Source organism: Stegostoma tigrinum, chromosome 7 (assembly GCF_030684315.1).
Source record: "Stegostoma tigrinum isolate sSteTig4 chromosome 7, sSteTig4.hap1, whole genome shotgun sequence".
Lineage (NCBI taxonomy): Eukaryota > Metazoa > Chordata > Chondrichthyes > Orectolobiformes > Stegostomatidae > Stegostoma > Stegostoma tigrinum.
In genome coordinates, this window is record NC_081360.1 from 108,307,945 (window position 1) to 108,333,396 (window position 25,452).

Consider the following 25,452-nt stretch of genomic DNA (forward strand, 5'->3'; position numbering starts at 1 on the left):
CCGTTTCCTACCTACTAACTTCATCCTGCTCCCTTGACCTGTCTGTCCTCCCTGGACTGACCTAACCCCTCCCTACCTCCCCACCCATACTCTCCTCTCCACCTACCTTCTCCTCTATCCATCTTCAGTCTGCCTCGCCCTCTTTCCTTATTTATTTCAGAATCCTCTCCCCATCCTCCTTTTCTGATGAAGGGTCTAGGCCTGAAACATCAGCTTTGGTACTCCTAAGAGGCTGCTTGGCCTGCTGTGTTCATCCAGCGCCACACTTTTATCTTGGACGCTGGATCCGTTGGTTACTTTAAATCTGACTCGGATAATATCTTTGCCGAACTAAAATTTAAGGGATATGGCCAAAGGAGCTTTAGGAAGTTAGGCCATAGGTCAGCCATGATCTCACTGTATGGTTAAACAAGCTGGTGGTCTACTCCTGTTCCTATGTTGTTCTGTCTGTTTGGACTATTGTGTCTACGTTGAGTCTACAAATGAAAATAAATTCCTACTGCCAATCTCCAGCTTTTTCTCCATACACTTGGTGATTAGTTTCATCCAAATTGTCAAATTGGTCACTAAGATTTTCCAGACTCATAAGGGGAAGGCAGTGTGGTAGTGGTAATGACACTAGACAAGTAATCCAAAATCCGAGGCTAATGTGTGGACATAGCTTCAAATCCCACTCTGGTAGGTGGTGAAATATGAATTCTACAAAAATCTGGAATTAAAATAGCTAGCCTATCATCAAACATGTAAACAATGTTGATTGTCAGAAAAAAATTAGGTTCATTTATTTTCTTTAGGAAAGGAAATCTGCCACCCTTATATGGTTGAATTGTGTGAGACTCCAGGCCCACAGCAATATCATTAACTTCTGGGCAGCTGGGGCTGGGAAATAAATGCTGGCCTTGCATTATAAATTACAAGAAAATCAAGTAGTCTGACGTTCTGAAAGCAAGAAATTCTGATATTTGGAAATGTAATGAGATTCCCAAGAACTTCTACTGAGAGAGTGAGAAAGAGACTTTCAGCTTCTTCTGAGGTTTAGTTCTTTACGATCAACCAGGTGTACATTAAACATTACAGCACAGTACAGGCCCTTCGATGAAGAAAGAAAGTGTATGAATATAGAAACCAAGATCAGAGTGTTGCTAGATGATCACAAGCATACAGACTCTTTCTAAAAGTTGTCTAGCAATTAAAGGCTTCCTAACAAAACCTCTCTCTTCCTAAAAGCTTTCTCTACCTTTCGTCCCCAAATTTGTCTGGCTGCCATAAACAGCTGACAGATCTCAGCATGCTCAACTGTTGATCCGATTTTCCAAGCAACCATATCATAAAAACACTTTACAATCCATGAAGAAAGTGGAGTCACAGGTATATAATTTGCTTCTATTAACCTGGGCAAGAGGGTGAGGTGTGAGGGAGGGCGCAGAGATGCTTCGTGTGATTTGGACATGCGAATGAGTGAACACGTGGCAGATTTGGTACAATGTGGATAAACGTGAGGTTATCCACTTTGGGAGCAAAAACAGGAAGGCAGATTATTGGACCTGATAGGAACTGCGGATGCCGGATAATCCAAGATAACAAGGTATAGAGCTGGATGAGCACAGCAGGCCAAGCTATGAGCTTTTCTCAGAGAAGAAGGCATCTGATATGCTTGGATGGCTTGATTACATGGATGATAGCATAATGTAGGTTATGCAGGGAATTTTGATCTTAGTAGGATAATAGGTCAGCACAACATCATGGGCCTAAGGGTCTATACTGTGCTGTACTGTTCTATGTTCACGTATACTTGCTTTAATTGGCCAGTGTATTGAGTACTGGAGTTGGGAGGACATGTTGCAGCTGTACAGGACAGGTTCACCACTTAATTCAGCTCTGGGCTCCCTTCTTTAGGAAAGATGCTGTTAACTTGAAAGGGTTCAGAAAAGATTTACAAGGGTGTTGCCAAGATTGGAGGGTTTAAGCTTTAGGGAGAGGCTGAATAGGTTGGGGCCATTTTCCCAAGCATCAGAAGCTGAGGGATAACATTATAAAGTTTATAAAATCACGAGGGACATGGATAGGGTGAATGGTCAAGGTCTTCTCCCCAGTGTGGGAGAGTTTGAAACGAGATGGCATAGATTTAAAGTGAGAGGGGAAAGATAATAAAGGGACTTAACGGGTAACTTTTTCGAGCAGAAGGTGATGAGTGTATGGAATGAACCGCCAGAGAAAGTGGTGAAAGCTGGTACAATTACAACATTTAAGAGGCATCTGGATGGAGACATGAATAGGAAGGGTTTAGAGCGATATGGGTTAAATGATGACAAATGGGACTAGATTAATTTAGGATGCCTGATCAGCATGCACAACGTAGAACATAGAACAGTACTGCACAGTACAGGTACCTTGGCCAACAATGATGTGCTGCACTTTTACCCAAAACCTAAGGTCTATCTAACCTCCACTGCTATCTTATACTATCTACCATATGCCTATCTAATAGCCACTTAAATGCCCCTAATGAAGCTGACTCCACTACCCTCTCCAGAAATGCATTCAACGTCCCTACCACGCTCTGAGTAAAGAACCTATCTCTGATGTCTCCCCTATATCTAGCTCTTTTCATTTTAAAACTATGTGCCTTTGTTGAAGCTACCTCCACCCTAGGAAACTTCTCTGGCTGTCTACTCTGTCTATACCTCTGATCATTTGGTACACCTCTATCTAAAGTCACCTCTCATCCTTCGTCATTCTATAGAGAAAAGCCCTAGCTCTCTCTCTCAACCTTTCCTCCTAAGACCTTCAGTCCATTCCAGGCAACATCATGATAAATCTCCTCTGCACCTTTTCCAATGCTTCCACATTTTTCCTGTAATGAGGCAACCAGAACTGGACACAATACATCAGATGTGGCCAAACCAAGCTTTTGTACAGCTAGAGCATAGCTTTATGGCTCTTGAACTCGATCCTTCTACTAATGAAAGCAAACACACCATACGCCTTCTTAACAACTCTATCCACCTGGGTGGCAGCTTTCAGGGAATTGTGAACATGAACCCCAAGATCCCTCTGCTCCTCCATACTGCCAAGAATCTTTCCGTTAGCCCTGTATTCCGCTTTCAAGTTTGTCCTTCCAAAATGAATCACCTCACACTTTTCAGGGTTAAACTCCATCTGCCGCTTCTCAGCCCAGCTCTGCATCCTATCAATGTCCCTTTGTAACCAAAACAGCCTTCTGCACTGTCTACAACATGACAAACCTTTGTATTGTCCACACTTCCACTCCTTCATCCAAATCATTTACTAAAATCACAAAATAGAACAGGACCCAGAAAAGATTCTTGTTGTACACCACTCATTACTGAGCACTATGTTGAATATTTTCCGTCCACTACCACCCTTTGTCTTCGAAGGGCTAGCCAATCCTGAATCCAATCTGCTACATTTCCACCATGCCACGCCCCCCCCCCCCCCCCCCCCCCCCACCTTCTCCATGAGCCTATCATGGGGAACCTTATCGAACGCCTTACTTAAATCCATGTATACCACATCCACTGCTCCACCTTCATCCGGTGTGTTTGGTCACCTCTTTAAAGAATTCAATAATGTTTGTGAGGCTGGATCTACTGCTCACAAATCCATGCTGACTATCACGAATCAAACTGTGCCTTTCCCAGAAATCATAAATCCTGTCTCTCAGAGACCTTTCCAATAATTCGCCCACCACTGACGTAAGACTAACTGGCCTGTAATTTCCGGGGTTATCCTTATTTCCTTTTTTGAGCAAGGGAATGATGTTTGCCTCTCTCCAATCTTCCGGCACTATACCTGTGGACAGCGAGGATGAAAAGATCATCGCCAAAGGCCCTCCAATCTTGTCCCTCGCTTCCTATAGAATCCTTGGATAAATCCCATCAGTCCCAGGGGACTTATCGATCTTCAACTTCCTCAGAATTCCTAGCACATCATCTTTACTAATATCTTTACTCCTCTAGTCTACTTGCCTGTTTCTCAATGTCCTCCCCTACAAGGAGGTCCCTCTCAGTTGTGAATACTGAAGAAAAGTAGTCGTTAAGGACCTCTCCTGTCTCTTTAGGCTCTGTGTACAAATTCCCTTTATAATCCTTGATCTGCCCTACCCTTTCTCTGGTCATTCTGGTGTTCTGCACATGCGTGTAAAAAGCCTTGGAGTTTTCCTTGATCTTATCCGCCAAAAAGTTTTCTCATGCCCCCTTAAGCCCTTTCCTCAGCTCCTTCCTGGCTGACTTGTATCCCTCTAGAGCCCTTTCTGTTCCTCTTTTCCTAAACCTTACATAAGTTTCCTTCTTCTTCTTAACCAGTCGTTCGACCTCTCGAGAACCATGGCTCCCTCACAACTGCATCTTCTCTCCCTGCTAGGGGCAAACATGTCGAGCACATGCAGTATGCATTCCTTAAACAACCTCCACATTTCTGTTGTGCTCTTCATTGACAGCATTTGTTCCCAATTTATGTTACCCAGTTCTTGCCTAACTGAATTGTAGTTACCCTTCCGCCAATTATAAACTTTACCCTGCCGTATGTACCTATCCTTATCCATGACTATCGTGAAAGAAACAGTTATAATCATAACCAGCAAAATGCTCTCCTACCAACAGGTCTAACACTTGGTCCGGTTCAGTGCCAAGCACCAAATCCAAAGTGGCCTCTCCTCATGTTGGTCTGCCCACATACGGTGTCAGGAATCCTTCCTGAACACACTGGACAAAATCTGCTCCATCAAAACTATTACAACTAAAATGTTTCCAATCAATATCTGGAATGTTGAAGTCACCCATGAGTACAACCCTGTGACTTCTGCACCTTTCCAGTATCTGCCTCCCAATTCGCTCCTCTACTTCTCTGCAACTTGGGCTACAAGTTGGACCAAAGGGTCTGTTTCAGTGCTGTACATTTCTATGACTCTAAGTATTCATATTTTCCAGTTTTTCACAGTCCATTATTCTAAATATGTAATTCCATGATGTGGAAGTGCTGGACAATGTCAGAAGTCACACGTAGCAGTTTCTTGGTTGTTAAAACACACATTGCCAATGCGGCTGAACAGCAAGGGATGCTGAGTACATTGGCCAAGTGAAACTCTGAAATCACAAAACCCACACACCACACAGACACAGTGCAAACACAGCAGACTTTTACATTAGCACAATGTGAAAGGCAACAGTTAGTCTGCGGACTTCCCCAACAATTTATCCACGAAACAAAGGGCAGCCCAGACAGAAAGGCCCTGCATCACGCTACACGAACCCTCTCCGAAGAAGAGTCTAGGCCCGAAACGTCAGCTTTTGTGCTCCTGAGATGCTGCTTGACCTGCTGTGTTCATCCAGTTCCACACTTTGTTAACAAAATGATTGACTCTTGTTTCAAATTACTGTGTATCTCCCTGATTGGTCAGAATAACAGAAAGTTCCAGAAAAGCATCTAAAAGGTATTAAAACAGAATTCACCTGCAGACCGCTCTATTAGAACCTCTTTTGGAACTACTCTTGGAACCTTCTGAGGACAGCAGCATAGCAAGCGGCAATGACCAGTGGATCATCCAGAGAAAGAGCGAGAGGGGAGAAAGCAGCTTCGCAGACCCAGAGACAGAGCCACAGAGAGCATGACTGTGTAAATTTACAAAAGACACAGGAAGTATTGTAACTGTAAGTGGACAAATAGGATTAGGGATAGAATGTTTAGTATGAAAAATTGTTGTCATTTTGTTCCTAAAAGAGTGGGAATGTTTTGCTTTGGTACCGGCTTGTGTTTGTATTGATTTGACCACTTTGGTATTGAGGGATACCTGGGCAAATTCATTCATAATATTCTGGTTGGAGTTGTCTGCAACTTGTTTAAAGCGGAACCAGGCAACACATATGACACCAGGTTATAGTCCAACAGGTTTATTTGAAATCACAAGCTGTTGGAGTGTAGCCCCTTCATCAGGTGAAGTGAGAAGCGCACAGACACAAAATTTATAGGCAGAGAGATGAAAAGATTATACAAATGAGGTGAGTGTAGTGTCAAATAATAAGTCTCTGCAGGTGGTCAAACATGTTACACGGTGTGAGTGAAGTGTCAACAGATGAATAACAAGGGAAGGGATGACCTATAATCCGATTAAATGAGGCAGAGAGATAATTACAAAAAATTAAAAATAACGTGGCACTGAAGACAAACCAAATGACTGGAAATAACAGGATAGATATAAAAGTTGCACGCCAAGGGTCTAACCAAACTTACAAGTGATCCAAAGCTGTATAAATTAATTAAGGTACAGTGATCATAACAAGTTATCAAGGTGATGGTGTCAAAACAGGATGGCAAGGAAGATTTTACAGAAACAAAAAAGTGTGGTGTGGTCACATGTAACGTCACTTGTGGGCTCCTCTCTCACCACCTGACAAAGGGGCTATGCTCTAAAAGTTTATGGTTGCAAACTAACATCCTATAAATTATTGCTTTCTGGGCAGTTAGGAAAATTGCACATGAATGACCGTATCATTGGCATAAAAAAGACCAGTTACCTGACGTTGAACAAACATCAGCAAAACTTTCCTTGCTTGTTCAAAGGCACTGTCCTCATCCAGAGGCACATTGTTTGTTGTACAGCCCACATCCCAGCACAAGACAACAGCACTCTATAAGAAAAGCAAACACAATAATAATAACTAAAACAACAGTATCAGAAATACCTTTAAATGGCCAAAAAAAATCAACATCTATTATTTTGTACATGTTTTATGAATTTCTTAATTTTCTAATCATGTTATTAGGAGTAGGAACTGAGGAAGATAAAAATGGCTAACTCAAACTCAGATTAAAATTGAAATATTCAGTAGGTCAGACAGGCAGCATCAATGAAATGAAACAAAAGATAAGGCTTCAGTTAGGCAAATTTTCATCAGAGCCAAAGAAATTTATAAGTCACAGATACATCCAATAATGAAAGTCACAGCAAATGTCAGGGCATTTGCAAAGTCAAAATGCTATCTATCATAGGCAGAATAGTTTTATGAAGGACAAATCTTATTTGACTAATTTGTTAGAGTTCTTCGAAGATGTAACATGCAAAGTAGATACTGGGGATCCTGTAGATGTAACATACCTGGACTTGCGGAAGGTATTTGATAAGGTGCCGCATAAAAGGTTAATTCACAAGTTTGGATCACATGGGATTGGGGTAATTTTTTAGCTTAGATAGGTAACTGGCTGACGGACAGAGGATACAGAGTCAGGACAAATTTGTGATCAGAGATAATGGGAACTGCAGATGCTGGAGAATCCGAGATAATAAAGTGTGGAGCTGGGTAAACACAGCAGGCCAAGCAGCATCTTAGGAGCACAAAAGCTGATGTTTCGGGCCTAGACCCTTCATCAGAAAAGGGGGATGGGGACAGAATTCTGAAATAATAGGGAGAGAGGGGGAAGCGGACCGAAGATGGATAGAGGAGAAGATAGCTGGTCCGGACAGTATAGGTGGGGAGGTAGGCAAGGGATAGGTCAGTCTGGGGAGGATGGATAGCTCAAGGGGGCGGGATGAGGTTAGTAGGTAGGAAATGGAGGTGCGGCTTGAGGTGGGAGGAGGGGATAGGTGAGAGGAAGAACAGGTTAGGGAGGCAGGGACAAGCTGGGCTGGTTTTGGGATGCAGTGGGGGAAGGGGAGATTTTGAAGCTTGTGAAGTCCACATTGATACCATTGGGCTGCAGGGTTCCCAAGCGGAATATGAGTTGCTGTTCCTGAAACCTTCGGGTGGCACCACTGTGGCACTGCAAGAGGCCCTTGATGGACATGCCGTCTAAGGAATGGGAGGGGGAGTTAAAATGGTTCGCGACTAGGAGGTGCAGTTGTTTATTGCGAACTGAGCGGAGGTGTTCTGCAAAGCGGTCCCCCAAGCCTCCACTTGATTTCCCCAATGTAGAGGTAGCCAATGTCAGAGGATGCTGCCTCAGGTTCTTCAAGGACCGCAACTTTTCCCCTGCAGTGGTTGAGAATGCCCTTGATCACGTCTCCTGCATTTCCTGCAACACATCCCCCACACCCTGCCCCTGCAACAACCACCCTAAGAGGATCCCTATTTATTTCGGAACCCATTCCCCATCCCCCTCTCTGTTAAAGGGTCCAGGCCCGAAACGTCAGCTTTTATGCTCCTGAGATACTGCTTGGCCTGCTGTGTTCATCCAGCTTCACACTTTGTTATCCAGATAGGTGGAGGGGAGTTTGGTGGGGCAGGAGCAGGCGGAAACAGTGGGTCGACCAGGGCAGGTGAGTTTGTGGATTTTGGGAAGGCGATAGAAGCGGGCGGTGCGGGTTTGGGGAACAATGAGGTTGGAGGCGGTGGGTGGGATGTCACCTGAGGTGATGAGGTTTTGGATGGTTTGGGAGATGATGGTTTGGTGCTCGGGGGTGGGGTCAGTATACTCTCCCCATCCCCCTTATCTGATGAAGAGTCAGGATATTTTATTTTCTGGACAGCAAGGAGGAAACAAGTGGGAAGCAACAGGGTTTGGTCCTTGGACCCAAGTTATTTACAATCTACATTAACGACTTGGATACAGGGATAGAGAAAGGAATGGATGTGTTCCACATGAAAAATAGGCAGGACAGTAAATTGAACAGAGGAAATAAGAACCTTACAAATGGATGTGAATAGGTTAGGAGAGTGGGCCAAAATGTGGCAGATGGTGTTTAACTTGGATAAGTGTGAGATCATGCATGTTGGTCAGTAAAGTGGGAAGGCGGCCTACTATCTAAATAGGGAGAGACTTAGGGGTACTGTGGTGCAGAGGGACGTGGGTGTCCTCGTTCATGAGTTACAGAAAACTAGCATATAGGTATGGTAGATACTAAACAAAACTAATGGGATGTTGGCTTTTTATAACTAAAGAATTAGAATATAAAGGTGATGAACAAAAACAGAAGTTCTGAGAAAGGTTCGCTGGACCGGAAACGTTAATTGATTTTTTTCCTCACACATGCTGCCAAACCTGCTGAGCTTTTCTAGCAACTCCTGTTTTAGTTCCTGATTTACAGCATCCACAGTTCTTTCAGTTTTAATAAAGGCAAGGAAATATTGTTGCAACTATACAAGGCATTGGTGAGACCGCATCTGGAGTATGATGCACAGTTTTGGTCCCCTTATTTGAGGAAGGATGTAGTGACATTACAGACAGTTCAGAGGAAGTTCACTAGATTGATCCCGGAGATGAGAGGCTTGTCATTTGAAGAGAGATTGAACAATTTTGGCCAATACTCTCTGGAATTTAGAAGAATGGGGGGAGATCAAGTCGAGGTACTCAAGATGATAAAAGGGAAGAGATAACATAGACATAGGAGCAGATGATCCCTCTTGTGGGGGATTCCAGGACTAGAGGTCATAGTCTTGCGATATGGGGTCGCAAATTCATAACAGAATTTAGGAGAAACTAATTCTCCCAAATGGTTGTGAATCTGTGGAATTCACTATCCCAAAGTGCAGTGGATGTTGGGACAGTGAGTAAATTTAGGGCGGAATTAGGCAGATTTTTAATTGTTAGTGGGTTGGAAGGTTGTGGGCAAAAGGCAAGAAAATGGGGGTGAGGAGCATATCAGATACGAACGAATGGTGCATCAGACTCAGTGGGCTGAATGGCCTAGTTCTTCCCCTATTTCTTATGAACTTATAAAGTGATTAGTCCATCACAAATGCAATGGCCCTTGGAAGCTGCAATCCACCTAATGCTACTTTTCTACCTTTTCCCTATAACCAGCCATATCTTTCCTTTTTTAGATAATGATCTAACTTTCTTTTGCAAGTTTCAATTGATCAACCTGCACCATGAATAGAACATAAGAACTAGGAGCAGGAGTTGGCCGCCCGGCCCTTTCAGCCCGCTCCGCTATTCAATAAGATCATGGCTGATCTTTTCGCGGACTCAGATCCACTTACTCGTGTTCTCACCGTATCTCTTAATTCCTTTATTGTTCAAAATACTATCTACTTTAGCCATAAAAATGTTTACTGAAGTAGCGTCAACTACTTCACTGGGCAAGGAATTCCATAGATTAACAACCCTCTGGGTGAAGAAGTTTCTTCTCAATTCAGTCCTAAATCTGCTCCCTCTAATCTTAAGGCTATGCCCTCTTGTCCTAGCTTCACCTGCCAGTGGAAACATCCTCTCTACTTCTATCTTATCTATTCCCTTCATAATTTTATATGTTTCTATGAGATCCCCCTTCAAGCTTCTGGATTCCATGAATATAATCCCAATCTACTCAGTCTCCCCTCATAAGCCAACCCCCTCAACTCCAGAATTAACCTAGGAAACCTCTTCTGTACCCTCTCCAGTGCCAGCACATCCTTTTTCAAGCAAGGAGACCAAAACTGCACACAGTACTCCAGATGTGGCCTCACCAGCACCTTGTACTGCTTCAACATCACCTCTGCTTTTAAACTTACCCCTTTAGCAACGAAGGACAAAATTCCATTTGCCTTCCTAATTACTTGTTGTGCCTGCAGGTCAACCTTCTGTGATTAATGCACAAGGACACCCTGGTCCCTCTGCATAGCAGCATGCTGCAATTTTTTAACCATTCAAGTAATAATCCTTTTTACTATTACTCCTACCAAAATGTATGACTTCACACTTATTTACATTGTCTTCCATCTGCCAGACCATTGCCCACTCACTCAATGTATCTATGTTCCTCTATAAAGTTTCACAGTCCTCCACACACTTTGCTCTGCCACTTATCTAAGTGTCATCTGCAATAGGATAGGATAGATAAGAAAATAGGAATTAGGAAGGGGAGTAGGCAATTCGTTAGAGAGAAGAAGGTTAAAAGGTGACTTAATAGAGACATACAAGATGACCAGAGGATTAGATAGGGTCGACAGTGAGAGCCTTTTTCCTCGGATGGTGATTGCTTGCACGAGGGGACATAGCTCTAAATTGAGGGGTGATAGATATAGGAGAGAAGTCAGAGGTAGGTTCTTTACTCACTGAGTAGTAAGGGCAGGGAATGCCCTGCCTGCGATAGGGTTAGTTCTAACAGTAGTAGATTCGCCAACTTTAAAGGGTATTTAAATGGTCATTGGATAAACATATGGAAGATAATGGAATAGTGTAGGTTATAGAACATTACAGCACAGTACAGGCCCTTCGGTCCTCGATGTTGTGCCGACCTGTCATACCGATCTCAAGCCCATCTAACCTACACGATTCCATGTACGTCCATATGCTTGTCCAATGATGACTTAAATGCACTTAAAGTTGGCGAATCTACTACCGTTGCAGGCAAAGCGTTCCATTCCCTTTCTACTCTCTGAGTAAAGAAACTACCTCTGACATCTGTCTTATATATTTCACCCCTCAATTTAAAGCTATGCCCCCTCGTGCTCGCCGTCACCATCCCAGGAAAAAGACTCTCCCGATCCACCCTATCTAACCCTCTGATTATTTTATATGTCTCAATTAAGTCACCTCTCAACCTTCTTAGATGGGCTTCAGATTGGTTTCACACATCAGCAACATCGAGGGCCAAAGGGCCTGTACTGCGCTGTCATGTTCTATGTTCTATTTGGCCTTTTGAGCCCGCTCTGTCATTTAACATGATCATGGTCAATCTTATCCTGGTCCCAACTCCACTCTCTTGCCTGCTCCCCATCGCCTTTTATCCCACTTTTCATTTAGAACATATCCATTTCTTTCTTCCTTCACTGCACCAGGAGGCAGTGGGTTCCACAGGTTCATTACCTTCTCAGAGAAGCAGTTCCTCCTTGTCTCAGCTGTGGACTTATCTCATCTCGCTCTATATCTATGACATCTTAGAACAAATGAACAAAATAGAAGTACAGCACAGGAACAGGCTCTTCGGCCCTCCAAGCATGTGCCGATCATACCCTAACTGATCAAACTTTCTGCCCTTATTCAGTCCATATCCCTCTATTCCCTCCCTATTCACGTAACCATCCAGTCACCTCTTAAATGTCGCCATTGTACCTGCTTCCACCACCTCTTCCGGCAATGCATTCCAAGCTCCTACCACCACCTGCATGAAAAACTTCCCTTACACATCTCCCTTAAACGTTTGCCCTCTCACTTTGAACCTGTGCCCCGTTATAACTGAAACCTTGGGAAAAAGCCTCTGACTATCCACGCTATCTATACGTAACATAATTTTGTAGGCCTCTATCAGGTCTCCTCTCAGCCACTATCTTCCACTGAAAACAACCCTAATCTTTTTAACATTTCCTCTTGGCAATGCCCTTAAGTCCAGGCAACATCCTGGTGAACCTTCTCTGCACTCTCTCCAAAGCTTCCACATCCTTCTGGTAATGTGGTGCCCAAAACTGCACACAATACTCTAAATGCAACCAAACAAGGGTTTTATAAAGCTGCAACACGGTTTGCCAACTCTTGTACTCCATGCCCTGGCTGATGAAGGCAAGCATGCCATATGCCTTCTTAAATACCTTGACCACATGTGTTGCTACCACTTTTAGAGAACTGTGGATCTGCACGCCCAGATCCATCTGTATGTTAATGTTGCTAATTTACAGTATAATTCACATTGCCATCTGATCCTCCAAAATGCATTGCCGAAAAGATAGGATAGTGGCGTCGGCCTCATTAGGGGCATTTGTCTGGATTAAACTCCATCTACAATTTCTGCATCCAAGTCGCCAATCTATCTATAGCCTTTCACAACTGTTGGCACCACCAGAAACTGCACCAATCTTCATGTCATCTGCAAACTTACTTCTCAGACCACCCACATTTTAATAGAACACAGAACATAGAACAGCACAGGCCCTTCGGCCCACAATGTTGTGCCAAACTTTTACCCTAATCCTCAGGTCTTTCTAACCTCCACCACTATCTTATACTATCATCCATATGCCTATCTAACAGCCGCTTAAATGCCCCTAATGAGGCCACCACCACTATCCTTTCTGGCAAAGCATTCCACGCCCCTACCACTCTCTGACTGCTCCCCTATATCTACCTTCACTCACTTTAAAACTATGCCTCCTCGTAATACCTACCTCCAACCCTAGAAAAAGTCTCTGGCTGTCTACTCTATCTATACCTGTGATCATTTTGTACGCCTCTATCAAGTTACCTCTTGTCGTTCTAAAGAGAATAGCCCCAGGTCTCAACCTTTTCTTGTAAGACCTTCCCTCAACTCCAGGCAACATCCTGGTAAATCTCCTCTGCACCTTTTCCAATGCCCCCACATCTTGTTCTATGTTCTATGTTCTACCTTCCAGCAGGTGTGCATGCTGGAATGGATAGAGATAGAGGAAGCTGATGTACTGAAAATTTTGTCAAACATTAAGATTGACAAGTCGCCAGGCCCGGATCAGATTTGTCCTCGGCTGCTTTGGGAAGCGAGAAATGCAATTGCTTCGCCACTTGCGAAGATCTTTGCATCCTCGCTCTCCACTGGAGTCGTACCTGAGGACTGGAGAGAGGCAAATGTAATTCCTCTCTTCAAGAAAGGAAATAGGGAAATCCCCGGCAATTATAGACCGGTAAGTCTCACGTCTGTCGTCTGCAAGGTGTTAGAAAGGATTCTGAGGGATAAGATTTATGACCATCTGGAAGAGCATGGCTTGATCAAATACAGTCAACACGGCTTTGTGAGGGGTAGGTCATGCCTTACAAACCTTATCGAGTTTTTTGAGGATGTGACTAGTAAGGTTGATGAGGGTCAAGCTGTGGATGTGGTGTATATGGACTTCAGTAAGGCATTTGATAAGGTTCCCCATGGAAGGCTCATTCAGAAGGTCAGGAGGAATGGGATACAGGGGAACTTAGCTGCTTGGATACAGAATTGGCTGGCCAACAGAAGACAGCGAGTGGTAGTAGAAGGAAAATATTCTGCCTGGAAGTCAGTGGTGAGTGGGGTTCCACAGGGCTCTGTCCTTGGGCCTCTACTGTTTGTAATTTTTATTAATGACTTGGACGAGGGAATTGAAGGATGGGTCAGCAAGTTTGCAGACGACACAAAGGTCGGAGGTGTCGTTGACAGTGTAGAGGGCTGTTGTAGGCTGCAGCGGGACATTGACAGGATGCAGAGATGGGCTGAGAAGTGGCAGATGGAGTTCAACCTGGATAAATGCGAGGTGATGCATTTTGGAAGGTCGAATTTGAAAGCTGAGTACAGGATTAAGGATAGGATTCTTGGCAGCGTGGAGGAACAGAGGGATCTTGGTGTGCAGATACATAGATCCCTTAAAATGGCCACCCAAGTGGACAGGGTTGTTAAGAAAGCATATGGTGTTTTGGCTTTCATTAACAGGGGGATTGAGTTTAAGAGTCGTGAGATCTTGTTGCAGCTCTATAAAACTTTGGTTAGACCGCACTTGGAATACTGCGTCCAGTTCTGGGCGCCCTATTATAGGAAAGATGTGGATGCTTTGGAGAGGGTTCAGAGGAGGTTTACCAGGATGCTGCCTGGACTGGAGGGCTTATCTTATGAAGAGAGGTTGACTGAGCTCGGTCTCTTTTCATTGGAGAAAAGGAGGAGGAGAGGGGACCTAATTGAGGTATACAAGATAATGAGAGGCATAGATAGAGTCGATAGCCAGAGACTATTTCCCAGGGCAGAAATGGCTAGCACGAGGGGTCATAGTTTTAAGCTGGTTGGTGGAAAGTATAGAGGGGATGTCAGAGGCAGGTTCTTTACGCAGAGAGTTGTGAGAGCATGGAATGCGTTGCCAGCAGCAGTTGTGGAAGCAAGGTCATTGGGGTCATTTAAGAGACTGCTGGACATGCATATGGTCACAGAAATTTGAGGGTGCATCCATGAGGATCAATGGTCGGCACAACATTGTGGGCTGAAGGGCCTGTTCTGTGCTGTACTGTTCTATGTTCTATGTTCTATGTTCTATCTTTCCTGCAATGAGGCAATCAGACTGGCTACAATACTCCAGATATGGTCGAGCTAGGCTTTTGTATAGCTGGAGCATAACTTCACGACTCTTGAAGTCAATCCCTCTATTAATGAAAGCTAACACACCATTCACCTTCTTAACAAGTCTATCCACCTGGGTGGCAGTTCTCAGGGAACTGGGAATGTGAACCCCAAGATCCCTCTGGTCCTCCACACTGCCAAGAGTCTTTCTGTTAACCGTGTATTCTGCTTTCAAGTGTGTCCTTCCAAAATGAATCACCTCACACTTTTTAGGGTTAAACTCCATCTGCCACTTCTCAGCCCAGCTCTGCATCCTACCAATGTCCCTTTGTAACCTAGAACAGCCCTCCGTACTGTCCACAACGTTACCTACCTTTGTATTGTCCATGAGCTTACAAATCCACTCTTCCACATCTTCATCCAAATCACTTACAAAAATCACAATCAGAAGAGGATCCAGGACAGATCCTTGTGGGACACCACTTGTAACTAAGCACCATGTTGCATATTTTCCGTACACTACCACCCTCTGTCTCCTAAGATTCTGAATCCAGTCTGCCACATTTCCCCCATCTCATGCCTCCTAACCTTTTACATGGGCCTACCATGGGGAAACTTATCAAATGCCTTACTTAAATCCATGTATACCACATCCACAGCTCTACCTTCGTCCATATATTTGGTCACCTCTTCAAAGAATTCAATAACGTTTGTGAGGTATGATCTACCCCTCACAAAATCATGCTATCACAAATCAAGCTGTGCCTTTCCAAGTGATCATAAATCCTATCTCTCAGAGCCCTTTCCAATAATTTGCCCACCAGTGACGTAAGACTAACTGGCCTGTAATTTCCAGGGTTATCACTATTCCCTCTTTTGAACAAGGGAACGATGTTTGCCTCTCTCCAATCTTCCGGCACTATACCTGTGGACGGTGAGGACGAAAAGATCATGGCCAAAGGCCCTGTAATCACTTCCCTCGCTTCCCATAGAATCCTTGGACAAATCCCACTAGGCCCGGGGGACTTATCTATCTTCAACTTCCTCAAAATTCCTAGCACATCTTCCTTACTAACATCGACCTCCTCTAGCCTACCAGCCTATTTCACACTGTCCCCCTCTACAGCTAGGTGCCTCTCAGTTGTGAATACTGAAGAAAAGTATTCATTATGGACCTCTCCTATCTCTTTAGGCTCCGTGCATAAATTCCCTTTACAATCCTTGATCGGCCCTCCCTTTCTCTGGTCATTCTCTTATCTCTTGATCACAGTCTACCTTCCCACCTATTTTAGTATCATCCGTGAATTTTGCCATGTTACACACTGTCCCTGTTTGCAGATCATTTATATAGATCGTAAATACTTGAGTTCCGAGAACTGAACCCTGTGGCACCCCACTAGTTACAGTTCATCATGCGGAGAAAAGAACCCATTTATCCCCACCTTCTGCTTTTTATCAGTCAGTTAATCCTCTACTCTTAACTCCCTGGGATCTAACCTGCTAAATCAGTCTTTTATGCGGCACTGTGTCAAATGCCTTCTAGGAGTTGACATGTACAAAGAACTCTAGCAAGTTCGTCGAGCACAACTTCTCCTTCATGAAAACCAAAAGAACTGTGGATGCTGTAAATCAGGAACAAAAACAGACATTGCTGGAAAAGTTCAGGTTTGGCAGCATCTGTGAAGAAAAAAAAAATCAACTGTAATGTTTTGGGTTTGGCCACCAGACCCGAACATTAACTTTGAATTTTTCTCCACAGATGCTGCCAGACCTGCTGAGCTATTCTAGCAACTTCTGTTTTTGCCCTTCATAAAACTATGCTGCCACTGGCGAGTTTAGCTTATTTTCCCAAGTGTTCAGTTACCTACTTCTTTATGATTGAATCCAGCAACTTCCTCACTGCAAGCTAACTGCTCTATTGTTTCCCGATTTTTGCCTATGTGATTTTTAAATAAGGGTGTCACATTAGCATGTTTCCAAACCATTGGTATCTTTCCAGAATCCAGGGAATTTTGGAATATCATACCAATACAGCCACTAGCTCTGCTGCGACCGCCTTAAGTACCTTAGGCTCAGGGACTTACCCACCTTTAATCACTCGTTAGTTTACTTAAAACTTTTTGCCTAGTTATAGTAATTTCTCCAAGTTCCTCTCTGGTAACTTTTTTTTCGGAAAAAAAAATCTTACTCAATGAAAACAGAGACAAAATATTGGTTTAGTGCTCCGCTATTTCTGAGTTTCCCAAAATTACCTCGACATTTTCATCCTCTAAAGGGCCAACATTTACTTTCATTATTCTCTTCCTTTTTATATACTGGTAGAAGCTTTTTAGTATTATTTCTGTTGTTTTCTGCTAGTATCCTTTTGCAGTTCATCATAGAACATAACAGCACAGTACAGGCCATTCGGCCCTCGATGTTGTGCCGATGTGTCATACCAATCTCAAGCCCATCTAACCTACACTGTTCTATGTATGTCCATATGCCTATCCAATGACGACTTAAATGTACCTAAAGTTGGCGAATCTACTACCGTTGCAGGCAAAGCGTTCCATTCTCTTACTACTTTTTGAGTGCGAGCCGCAGCGGAGGTAAGACGGACCCGGAAGACTGCAGCTAAGGTAAAGCAGTTTATTTTTAAAATTACTTACCGGTAGTGGGCAGCGGTGTTTGTCTCTTTCAGAGAAGGAGCGGGAGCAGCAGAGGAAGTGACGAGGACCAGAGGGGCAGCCGGGAAGGAAAGCAGTGACCATATATATCAGCAAGGCGGCTAAACCCGAGACTCTACAACTATAGTGTCTCCCACCCGCCCTCCTCCTCTAACCTAGTTAATAGGGTAAGGTTCATTCTAAACTTTCTCTATTGAATATAAGTTTGTTATTAATTTGTTATTATTACTTGACGTAAGCTTTCTACTTTAGTACTGAGTGGGTGTTCAGATAAGTGGGGTATGGATGCTAGGGCAGTTGCTTGCTCCTCCTGCAGAATGTGGCAGTTGGGAGACGTGGCACACGTCTCCGCTGGCTACATCTGTGGGAAGCGCACCCAACTCCAGCTCCTTGAAAACCGTGTTAGGGAAATGGAGCTGGAGCTGGATGAACTACGGATCATTCGGGAGGCAGAGGGGGTAATTGAGAGGAGTTACTGGGAGTTGGTCACTCCTAAGGCTCAGGACAAGGATAGATGGGTTACAGTTAGGGGGAGGAAAGGGGACAGACAGACAGTGCAGAGATCCCCTGTGGGCATTCCCCTCAGCAATAAGTATACCGTTTTGGATACTGCTGGGGGGGATGACCTACCAGAGGAAAGCCATAGTAGTCAGTTCTCTGGCACTGAGCCTGACAATGTGGCAAAGAAGGGAAGGGGACAGAATAGAAAAGTACTCGTGATAGGGGACTCGATAGTTAGGGGAATTGACAGAAGATTTTGTGGTCAGGATCGGGATTCCCGGAAGGTATGTTGCCTCCCTGGTGCCAGGGTCCGGGACGTCTCCGATCGGGTGTATAAGGTTCTAAAAGGGGAGGGCGAACAGCCAGAAATCGTGTTACATATTGGCACTAATGATATAGCCAGAAAAAGGATTGAGGATATAAAAAGTGATTTCAAGGAGTTAGGATGGAAGCTGCAGAGCAGGACGAACAGAGTAGTGTTCTCTGGTTTACTACCAGTGCCACGAGATAGCGAGGCGAGGAACAGGGAGCAGGCGCAGCTGAACACGTGGCTACGCAGCTGGTGTAGGAGGGAGGGCTTCAGATATGTAGATAATTGGGATGCCTTCTGGGGAAGGTGGGACCTGTACAAGAAGGACGGGTTGCATCTGAACTGGAAGGGGACCAATGTCCTGGGTGGAAGGTTTGCTCAAGTAGTTTGAGAGGGTTTAAACTAGTATGGCAGGGGGGTGGGAACCTGAGCTGTATACCAGAGGGGAGAGTTGATGCAGGTGAGGCAGTAGCAAGAGGTAGACCAGCTAGTGGGAAGGAACCAAGGGGTCGGTTAAAGTGTGTTTGCTTTAATGCAAGGAGTATCAGGAATAAAAGTGATGAACTTAGAGCATGGATCAGTACCTGGTGCTATGATGTTGTGGCCATAACAGAGACATGGGTTTCTCATGGGCAGGAATGGTTGCTGGATGTTCCAGGGTTTAGAACATTTAAAAAGAATAGGGAGGGGGGAAAAAGAGGAGCGGGTGTAGCACTACTAATCAGAGAGGGTATCACAGCTACAGAAGCTTCCATTGTCGAGGAAGATCTGCCTACTGAGTCAGTATGGGTGGAAATTAGGAACAGCAAGGGAGCAGTCACCTTGTTAGGGGTTTACTACAGGCCCCCCAATAGCAACAGGGAAATTGAAGAAAGCATAGGTCGACAGATTTTGGAAAGGTGTGGACGCAGTAGGGTTGTTGTAATGGGTGACTTTAACTTTCCTAATATTGATTGGAACCTCCTTCGAGCAGAAGATTTGAATGGAGCTGTTTTTGTAAGGTGTGTTCAGGAGGGTTTCCTAACGCAGTACGTTGACAGGCCGACGAAGGGAGAGGCCATTCTAGACTTGGTGCTCGGAAACGAGCCGGGGCAGGTATCAGATCTTGTGGTGGGAGAGCATTTTGGTGATAGTGACCATAACTGCCTCACATTCTACATAGCTATGGAGAAGGAGAGGATTAGGCAAAATGGGACGATATTTAATTGGGGAAGAGGAAACTATGACGCGATTAGACATGAGTTAGGAAGCATGGGCTGGGAGCAATTGTTCCATGGTAAGGGAACTATAGACATGTGGAGACGGTTTAAGGAACAGTTGTTGCGAGTGATGAGTAAATATGTCCCTCTGAGACAGGCAAGAAGGGGTAAGATAAAGGAACCTTGGATGACGAGAGCGGTGGAGCTTCTTGTGAGAAGGAAGAAGGTAGCTTACATAAGGTGGAGGAAGCTAGGGTCAAGTTCAGCTAGAGAGGATTACACGCAGGCAAGGAAGGAGCTCAAAAATGGTCTGAGGAGAGCCAGGAGGGGGCACGAGAAAGGCTTGGCAGAAGGAATCAGGGAAAACACAAAGGCATTTTACACTTACGTGAGGAATAAGAGAATGGTCAAAGAAAGAGTAGGGCCGATCAGGGATAGCATAGGGAACTTGTGTGTGGAGTCTGAGGAGGTAGGGGAAGCCCTAAATGAGTTTTTTGCTTCTGTCTTTACGAAAGAAACAAACTTTGTAGTGAATGAAACCTTTGAAGAGCAGGTGTGCATGCTGGAATGGATAGAGATAGAGGAAGCTGATGTGCCGAAAATTTTGTCAAACATTAAGATTGACAAGTTGCCAGGCCCGGACCAGATTTGTCCTCTTTTGCGAAGATCTTTGCATCCTCGCTCTCCACTGGAGTCATACCTGAGGACTGGAGAGAGGCAAATGTAATTCCTCTCTTCAAGAAAGGAAATAGGGAAATCCCCGGCAATTACAGACCAGCAAGTCTCACGTCTGTCGTCTGCAAGGTGTTAGAAAGGATTCTGAGGGATAGGATTTATGACCATCTGGAAGAACATGGCTTGATCAAATACAGTCAACACGGCTTTGTGAGGGGTACGTCATGCCTCACAAACCTTATCGAGTTTTTTGAGGATGTGACTAGAAAAGTCGATGAGGGTCGAGCTGTGGATGTGGTGTATATGGACTTCAGTAAGGCATTTGATAAGGTTCCCCATGGTAGGCTCATTCAGAAGGTCAGGAGGAATGGGATACAGGGGAACTTAGCTGCTTGGATACAGAATTGGCTGGCCAACAGAAGACAGCGAGTGGTAGTAGAAGGAAAATATTCTGCCTGGAAGTCAGTGGTGAGTGGGGTTCCACAGGGCTCTGTCCTTGGGCCTCTACTGTTTCTAATTTTTATTAATGACTTGGATGAGGGGATTGAAGGATGGGTCAGCAAGTTTGCAGACGACACAAAGGTCAGAGGTGTCATTGACAGTATAGAGGGCTGTTGTAGGTTGCAGCGGGACATTGACAGGATCCAGAGATGGGCTGAGAGGTGGCAGATGGAGTTCGACCTGGACAAATGCGAGGTGATGCATTTTGGAAGGTCGAATTTGAAAGCTGAGTACAGGATTAAGGATAGGATTCTTGGCAGTGTGGAGCAACAGAGGGATTTTGGTGTGCAGATACATAGATCCCTTAAAATGGCCACCCAAGTGGATAGGGTTGTTAAGAAAGCATATGGTGTTTTGGCTTTCATCAACAGGGGGATTGAGTTTAAGAGTCGTGAGATCTTGTTGCAGCTCTATAAAACTTTGGTTAGACTGCACTTGGAATACTGTGTCCAGTTCTGGTCGCCCTATTATAGGAAAGATGTGGATGCTTTGGACAGGGGTCAGAGGAGGTTTACCAGGATGCTGCCTGGACTGGAGGGCTTATCTTATGAAGAGAGGTTGACTGAGCTCGGTCTCTTTTCATTGGAGAAGAGGAGGAGGAGAGGGGACCTAATTGAGGTATACAAGATAATGAGAGGCATAGATAGAGTTGATAGCCAGAGACTATTTCCCAGGGCAGAAATGGCTAGCACGAGGGCTCATAGTTTTAAGCTGGTTGGTGGAAAGTATAGAAGGGATGTCAGAGGCGGGTTCTTTACACAGAGTTGTGAGAGCATGGAATGCGTTGCCAGCAGCAGTTGTGGAAGCAAGGTCATTGGGGTAATTTAAGAGACTGCTGGACATGTATATGGTCACAGAAATTTGAGGGTGCATACATGAGGATCAATGGTCGGCACAACATTGTGGGCTGAAGGGCCTGTTCTGTGCTGTACTGTTCTATGTTCTACTCTCGGAGTTCTTCATCGTAGTTCTTTTTATTTTGTTTTCAGCAACCCTTGGCTGATGTTTGAAGTTCTCCCATCCTCCGATGTGGTCACATTTGCAGTATGATATTCCTTAGTTTTTACCTTTATGTTATCCTTGACTTTCTCATTTAGTAATGGTGATTTTTCACCTTTTCTTCACCATACCTTGCAGTAGTGCATTCCAGACATAACCACTCACATACTATATACACTATATGGAATACTGGGGAGATGTTGGCCAAGTGATATTAATCGCTGGACTGTTAATCCAGAGACCCAGACAATGTTCTGGGGACCTGGGTTCGAATCATATTTCAAAATTATTCATCCTGATGTCTACGCGCATTGATCTTCATGATGGAAAATTACAACGTAAAGTATTCATTGAATGACACTGAAGTCTGTGCTCAAATTTTGCAGCTCCACATGGATGACCTCAATCATGAATTTGCACTACGTTTTACTTAGATATTCTCTCGCTCTTTGTGTATTTTAAAAAAACTCTATGGGTTTTCCTTTTTTGTACCGCCAATGCTTTCTCATGAACTCTCTTTGTTTCATTATTTTCATTTGCATTTTTAACACACCTCAAGGGCGTCTGCCTCAGCGTCATTTTTTTTCTTAACTTAGAAGACACAGGCATCGCTGACTGTGCCAATACTTGTTGCCCAGCCGTAGTTCCTCAGCATAGTGACCTAGACCCAAACATCTTTAGGTGCTTTATCATTGATCTTCCCTCAATCAAAAATCAGAAGTGGGGATATTTTCCGATGATCATGCAATATATAGAACCACTCGCGACTCCTCAGATACTGAAGTAATCCATGTTCAAATGCAGCAAGATCTGGACAATATCCATGCTTGAGCTGATAAGGGGCAAGCAGCACAAAATACCAGGAAATGACCACGTCCCATAACCACCATGCAATGGTGTGTTACCATGACTGAATCCCCCACTAACAACATGCTGGGAGTAACCATTGACCAGAAATTCAACTCGACTTGCCATATAAATACTGCATTAACAAGAGCAGGTCAAATGATAGGAATACTGTGACAAAAGTAGTGGTCAGAGGTTTGGAAAGGTTTTAAGAACATAGAACTGTAAAACACTCGAACAGGATCCTCAGCCCACCATGTCTGTACCAGTCATAACTAACTAAATCCATCTGCCTGTGCAAGGTCCATATCTCCCTATTCCCTGCCTGTTCATGTGTTTGTCCGAGATAACAAAGTGTGGAGCTGGGTGAATACAACAGGCCAAGTTGCAGTGGGAGAGAGATCCCCTGAGGTTGGTCGGAGGGAGGAGGGTAACTGAAGGAGGGCCCCATGGAGGACTCGAGCAGTGAGGCAATATGGGTAGAACTCAGAAATAGGAAGGATGCACTAACAATGCTGGGGCTGTACTATCGGCCTCCCAACAGCGAGCGTGAGATAGAGGAACAAATATGTTAACAGATAATGGAAAGGTAGAGGAGAAACATTGTGGTGGTGATGGGAGATTTTAATTTTCCCAACATTGACTGGGATTCACTCAGTGTTAGGGGTCAAGACGGAGCAGAATTTGTAAGGCAACATCCTCGTGAACCTCCTCTGCACCCTCTCCAAAGCATACACAACCTTTTGATAATGTGGCAACCAGAACTGTACATAGTATTCCAAATGTGGCCGAACCAAAGTCCTATACAACTGCAACAATGACCTGCCAACTCTTGTACTCAATACCCCGCCCAATGAAGGAAAGCATGCCATATGCCTTCTTGACCACCCTATTGACCTGCGTTGTCACCTTCAGGGAACAATGGACCTGAACACCCAGATCTCTCTGTTCATCAATTTTCCCTAGGACTTTTCCATTTACTGTATAATTCGCCCTTGAATTTGATCTTCCAAAATGCATCACCTCGCATTCGCCCGATTGAACTCCATCTGCCATTTATCTGCCCAACTCTCCAGTCTATCTATATTCTGCTGTAATGTCTGACAATCCCCTTCACTATCAGCTACTCCACCAATCTTAGTGTCATCAGCAAACTTGCTGATCAGACCACCTACACCTTCTTCCAGATCACTTACATATATCACAAACAACAGTGGTCCCAGCACAGATCCCTGTGGAACAGGTCTCCAATCTGAGAAGTAAGGGTATGGAACGCTTTGCCTGCAATGGTAGCAGATTCGCCAACTTTAAGTACATTTAAGTCGTCATTGGGCAAGCATATAGACGTACATGGAATAGTGTAGGTTAGATGGGCTTCAGATTGGTATGGCAGGTCGGCAAAACATCGAGGGCCGAAGCGGCAGATGGTATCTAACCCTGATACATGCAAGGTGATGCATTTTGGGAGTATAAACAATATGGGGGATTATTTAAAGAACGGCAGGACACTGAGTAGCTCATAGAAACAGGGGGATCACAGGGTGATTACTCACAGATACCTGAAGTTAGAAGAGCACATGAATAGGATAGTTAAGAAGGCATGGGACCCACACTTGCTTCAATTGTGGCACAGAGTACAAAGCAAGGAAGGAATGTTGTAGTTGTACAGAGCATTGGTCAGGCCTCAATTGGAGTACTATGTGCAGTTCTGGTCACCCCACTACATAGAGATGTACAACATGGAAACAGATCCTTCGGTCCAACTTGTCCATGCTGACCAGATAGTCTAAACTGATCTAGACCCATTTGCCAACAGGAAGGATGTGATATCTTGAGAGGGGGTACACAGGAGGTTCACCAGGCTGTTGCCTGGGATGGAGAAATTGAGCTGTAAGGGGAGATTAGATAGGCTTGGATTGTTTTCTTTACTGCAGAAAAGGCTGAGGTGTATAAGATTATGAGGGGGATGGGCAGGGTGAATAGACAGCAACCGTTCTCCTTGATAAAGGGTCAATCATGTGGGGGCATAGTTTTAGGGTAAGGGGCTGGAGATTCGGAGAGGATTTAAGAAAAATCTTTTTCATGCAGAGGGTGATGGGAATCTGGATTACACTGCCTGGGAAAGTAGTGGAGTCTGGAAACTTCACAATTTGTGAAAAAAAAATTTGGATGAGCACCTGAAATATCATAACAATCAAGGATGTGGGAAAAGTGTAGGAAATTGGGATTACATATCCTAAACTAATCCTGATCCGGTGTGCCAACATTTGGCCTAATCTCTCTAAAGCCTTCCTAGTCATGCACCCATCCAGATGCCTTTTAAATGCTGTAATTGTACCTGTCTCCACCACCTTCTCTGGCTGCTTATTCCATATACGCACCATCCTAAGTGAAAATGTTGCCCTTCAAGTCCCTTTTAAATCTTTCCCCTCTGTCCTTAAATCTATGCCCTCTAGTTTTGGATTCCCCTACCCGGGAAAAATGGCCTTGGTTATTCACCCTATCCATGCCCATCATGATTTTATAAACCTCTACAAGGCCACCCCTCAGCTTCCAATGCTCCAGAGAAAAATGCCCCAGCCTATTCAGCCTCTCCCTATGGCTCAAAAAGTAGAATAAAGCATTAGGAGACTTGGCTGCTAGGTAAGTTAGTACACTCGACAAAAGCACCATCACTGATAATGGGTTTCATAACAACATTGGTGTTAAACTGAGTCAACAGAATGCTGCAAGTTCAGAATTAGATAGAATAGAATGCATCCACTGTAATTTTCTCTTTTAGAAATTGAAAGGGTCTCATGAGAATCACTGCAGAGAAAAAAGGAACCGATGAAACAAAGGGCA

At 44.3% G+C, this 25,452-nt stretch overlaps 1 protein-coding gene across 1 annotated transcript in view; it reads right to left on the bottom strand.

Annotated features, from left to right (window-relative positions):
* xrcc5 (X-ray repair complementing defective repair in Chinese hamster cells 5) overlaps positions 1–25,452 on the bottom strand; it is a 296,785-nt gene that overhangs the window by 268,673 nt on the left and 2,660 nt on the right. The window contains exon 2 of the mRNA XM_059647633.1: positions 6,534–6,647. Coding sequence (XP_059503616.1) covers positions 6,534–6,647 — 114 coding nt within the window. The remainder of the gene's footprint in view (positions 1–6,533; positions 6,648–25,452) is intronic.